The sequence below is a fragment of the Cucurbita pepo genome, unplaced genomic scaffold, assembly GCF_002806865.2.
Source record: "Cucurbita pepo subsp. pepo cultivar mu-cu-16 unplaced genomic scaffold, ASM280686v2 Cp4.1_scaffold001259, whole genome shotgun sequence".
Taxonomy (NCBI): domain Eukaryota; kingdom Viridiplantae; phylum Streptophyta; class Magnoliopsida; order Cucurbitales; family Cucurbitaceae; genus Cucurbita; species Cucurbita pepo.
In genome coordinates this window covers 4,453-7,739 of record NW_019647443.1, presented here as the reverse complement: position 1 = coordinate 7,739, position 3,287 = coordinate 4,453, and the positions used below count along the sequence as shown (strand labels likewise).

The 3,287-nt window shown below is 37.2% G+C and overlaps 1 protein-coding gene across 1 annotated transcript; it reads left to right on the top strand.

Annotated features, from left to right (window-relative positions):
• Positions 1 to 6: 6 nt before the first annotated feature.
• On the top strand, positions 7 to 2,875 carry LOC111786268 (WAT1-related protein At5g64700-like; the record flags this gene model as incomplete). Its single annotated transcript, XM_023666577.1, has 5 exons — positions 7 to 71; positions 1,283 to 1,529; positions 1,617 to 1,775; positions 2,471 to 2,622; positions 2,731 to 2,875. Coding segments are annotated over 5 exons (768 nt in total), but the record flags the coding sequence as incomplete, so codon positions are not given.
• Between the last annotated feature and the right edge of the window lie 412 nt (positions 2,876 to 3,287).

The window sequence follows — 3,287 nt, the reverse complement described above, 5'->3', positions numbered from 1 at the left end:
TCGGCAAGTTTAGCTGCAGCAACTGTAAATTCTATTCCGGTTTTTACCTTTCTTTTCGCTCTTCTATTCAGGTAAACTATAGATTTAAATTTTGGTCTTTAAACTTAAGCGTTTGTTCGTATGATTTTGGAGTAATATCTAATATGTTCTTAAACTTAAAAAAGATTCATTAGGTATCTAATCGGACTTAATTATTAAATAGTTTTAGGTTAAATTGAAAGTTTTGTGTAATAAATCATGCCTACGATTTGGAATCTGGATACCACACATGCTCTTCCCAACATTCCTCTCCACCCCTTGTGACATGGTCACTTTACTTCTTGCTTCTAAGAGTGAAAACTATCCCAACAAATCAACATAGGTCTTTTTAGCTACAAACCAACACAAGTTCTTTCAGTATACTTTATCCTCATCCGCATACTTCTTATGAAAACTCACGGGAGGTCACTCATCAAAGAATTGTTTCAAGCAAAACTCACTTAATTTTGAAGTTATACGATTAAGCCACTAAAAAAGAAGGTGCACTTTGTTGGTATAGATAGTAGCTTTCCATCCATGTAAACCTTCCTGATGACGGATTAGGATTTGGAATCTAAATTCGGCACATAATAGCCTCAGCATTTCCCTACGACATGGTGACTTTACTTACTCCTCGTTTCTAAGATCACCTAACATAGAATTGTTTCAAGCATAACACATTTAACTTTAGAGTTCTTACGATTGAGCCACTAAGAAGGTGCATCTTGTTGGTATCGGTAATAACTTTCAATTCTTTTAAAGTCTTTCTTAATCATCTTATTCTCAGGATCGCTCTCATTCGATTATGGTATCGAAAGAACAAAAACCTATTTTCTGTAATGGCCCAAACTCATCGCTAGCAGATACTGTCGTCCTCTTTGAGCTTTTCCTTTCACACTTCCACTCAAGGCTTTAAAACGCATCTGCTTGAGAAAGGTTTCCACACCCTTATAAACGGTGTTTCGTTCTCCTCTCCAACCAATGTGAGATTGTGGGATCTCACAATTCTTTTCAATCCTCAATCATAATTCTCAATCTCACCAACCATGTCACGGTTTAATTTTCAAGGTTTCGAAGCACAGACCATAACAAAAAAGTCAAACAAACAAAAGTACGATAAAATACACATAAATATGGTAAAAATTTTCAGAACTTAAAAGGAAACAACAACCCATTTGAAATATAAACCGAAATCAATTACAAATGGGTCGGTGTTGTTCAAATTTATTACAAAATGGTAAAATTTTTGTTCATTGTTTGGCAGGTTGGAGGTGTTGAGGTTAAGGTCAATAGTAGGGTTAGCAAAGGTTGGAGGAATAGTGTTTTGTACGGGCGGTGTGTTGGTTTTGGTGTTCTACAAAGGCCCTCAACTCACTCTCTTTAACAATCACCACCTTTTTACTATACATAATCAACATCCACTTCATGATGCTTCAACCCACACTTGGTTAAAGGGTTGCCTCCTAATGTTGGCTTCAAATATCTTATGGGCTTTATCACTTGTTCTTCAGGTACTTAATTTCTTTGTAATTCTACGAGTCGAGACGTGTTTAATAACGATTTTGTTTTTAATTATCGAGTCTTTTGGTTTAATACAGGCATTCGTACTGAAAAGTTATCCTTCAACGCTTCTTTTCACTACCCTTCAATGTCTTGTTAGCTCGTTTCAATCGTTTATTGTTGCCATTGCTTTGGAGAGAGACCTTGACGAATGGAAATTGGGTTGGGATCTAAGACTTCTTGCAGTTTTATATTGCGTAAGTTATTTCGTTATTTACTTGAATTTTGTTGATGTGAAAAAAGTTATCCCCATGATTGCATATACAAATTGTTGCTTCTAAGAGTGAAACTTATCCCTACAGAACAACACGAGCCATGTTGTCCTCATTCACATAGTTTCTAAGAAAATCTTAGAAGGTCACCCAACATAGGATTGCTCGTGACCTTCTAAGATGCCCACCAACTCCACCTTGGTTCGTCTAGCGTAAAGCCAACATGGCTCGTGTTAGGTCACCTTCTAAGAAAATCTAAGACAAAAAGATGTACCTAGTTGGTATAGGTAGTAACTTCGGTTTTTTTTTAAGTATTTCTCATGAATCCTATCCTTAGAATCACTTTCGTTCAGACAGGGGTCTTGATTCATTCATGTATCCTTTATTTACTCGGGCATCACATACCCACCAACTCCTCCTTGGTTCATCCTTGAATTACGTCCTACCAGGAGAGGTACCAACATTTTCCTGCATCCCCTGTGACATCACCTATTTATCGCTTCTAAGAGTGAAGTCTATCCCCACAAACTAACACGTCTTTTCAGCATGCTTTTGTCTTTTTTGACATGTTTCCTATGACATGACCATGTCACCTATTTGTCGCTTCTATGATGCTTAAATCTCATACAACAGAGTAAAACATCAAAGTGTTCGAATAACGATAATAATATTTGGTGCAGGGAATAGTGGCAACTGGGGTTACATATTCGATTCAAACGTGGCTCATTAAGAAGAAAGGACCCGTTTTCTTAGCCATGTCAACACCAATTGTTCTTGTTCTTACAACTCTTGGTTCGACCTTTCTTTTTGGCGAGAATATCAGCCTTGGAAGGTAACTTAAGGGTTTGATTCATACTTGTTTTATTCGACCCAAAATTGAATATGCTTAATAATTAGACGTGTTAATAATTTGTTCGTTCGTTTGTTCGTTCGGTTGCAGTGGTATAGGAGGGCTGTTATTGATCGCAGGTCTGTACAGTGTGCTATGGGGAAAGAGCAAAGAGCTGAAACTCAATTTAGGGCCAAAAGAAATAGACAGAGAATGCAGTTTGCCAGTGAAAGGAAGCGACACAACTAAATCATGACAACTCACTATTTTCCTTTAGGCTTTCATTTTATTTCATTTCATTTTAGATAAATCTTATAATTTTTGTTATTTTGAAATTATTTTTTCTTCAATTTAATAAAAATAATAATTCTTTTCGCTTGAGCTATTCTAAACAATCATTTGTAATAACTTCGTTAGAGGGCTTAAACCTCCGACCTTGTGGTTAACAGCCACACGCTCCTATTCCAGCTAAGTCCAAGCCCACCTCTAGTAGATATTGTTCGCTTTTGCACGTTATGTATCGCGGTCAACCTCACGATTTTAAAATGTGTCTACTAGGTTTCTAGTATCTTACAATCCACCACCCACGTTGGCACACCGCCCAGTGGTAAGAAATGTTTCATCCCCACTCGAGCCGATGTGGGATCTCACAATCCACCACCCACGTT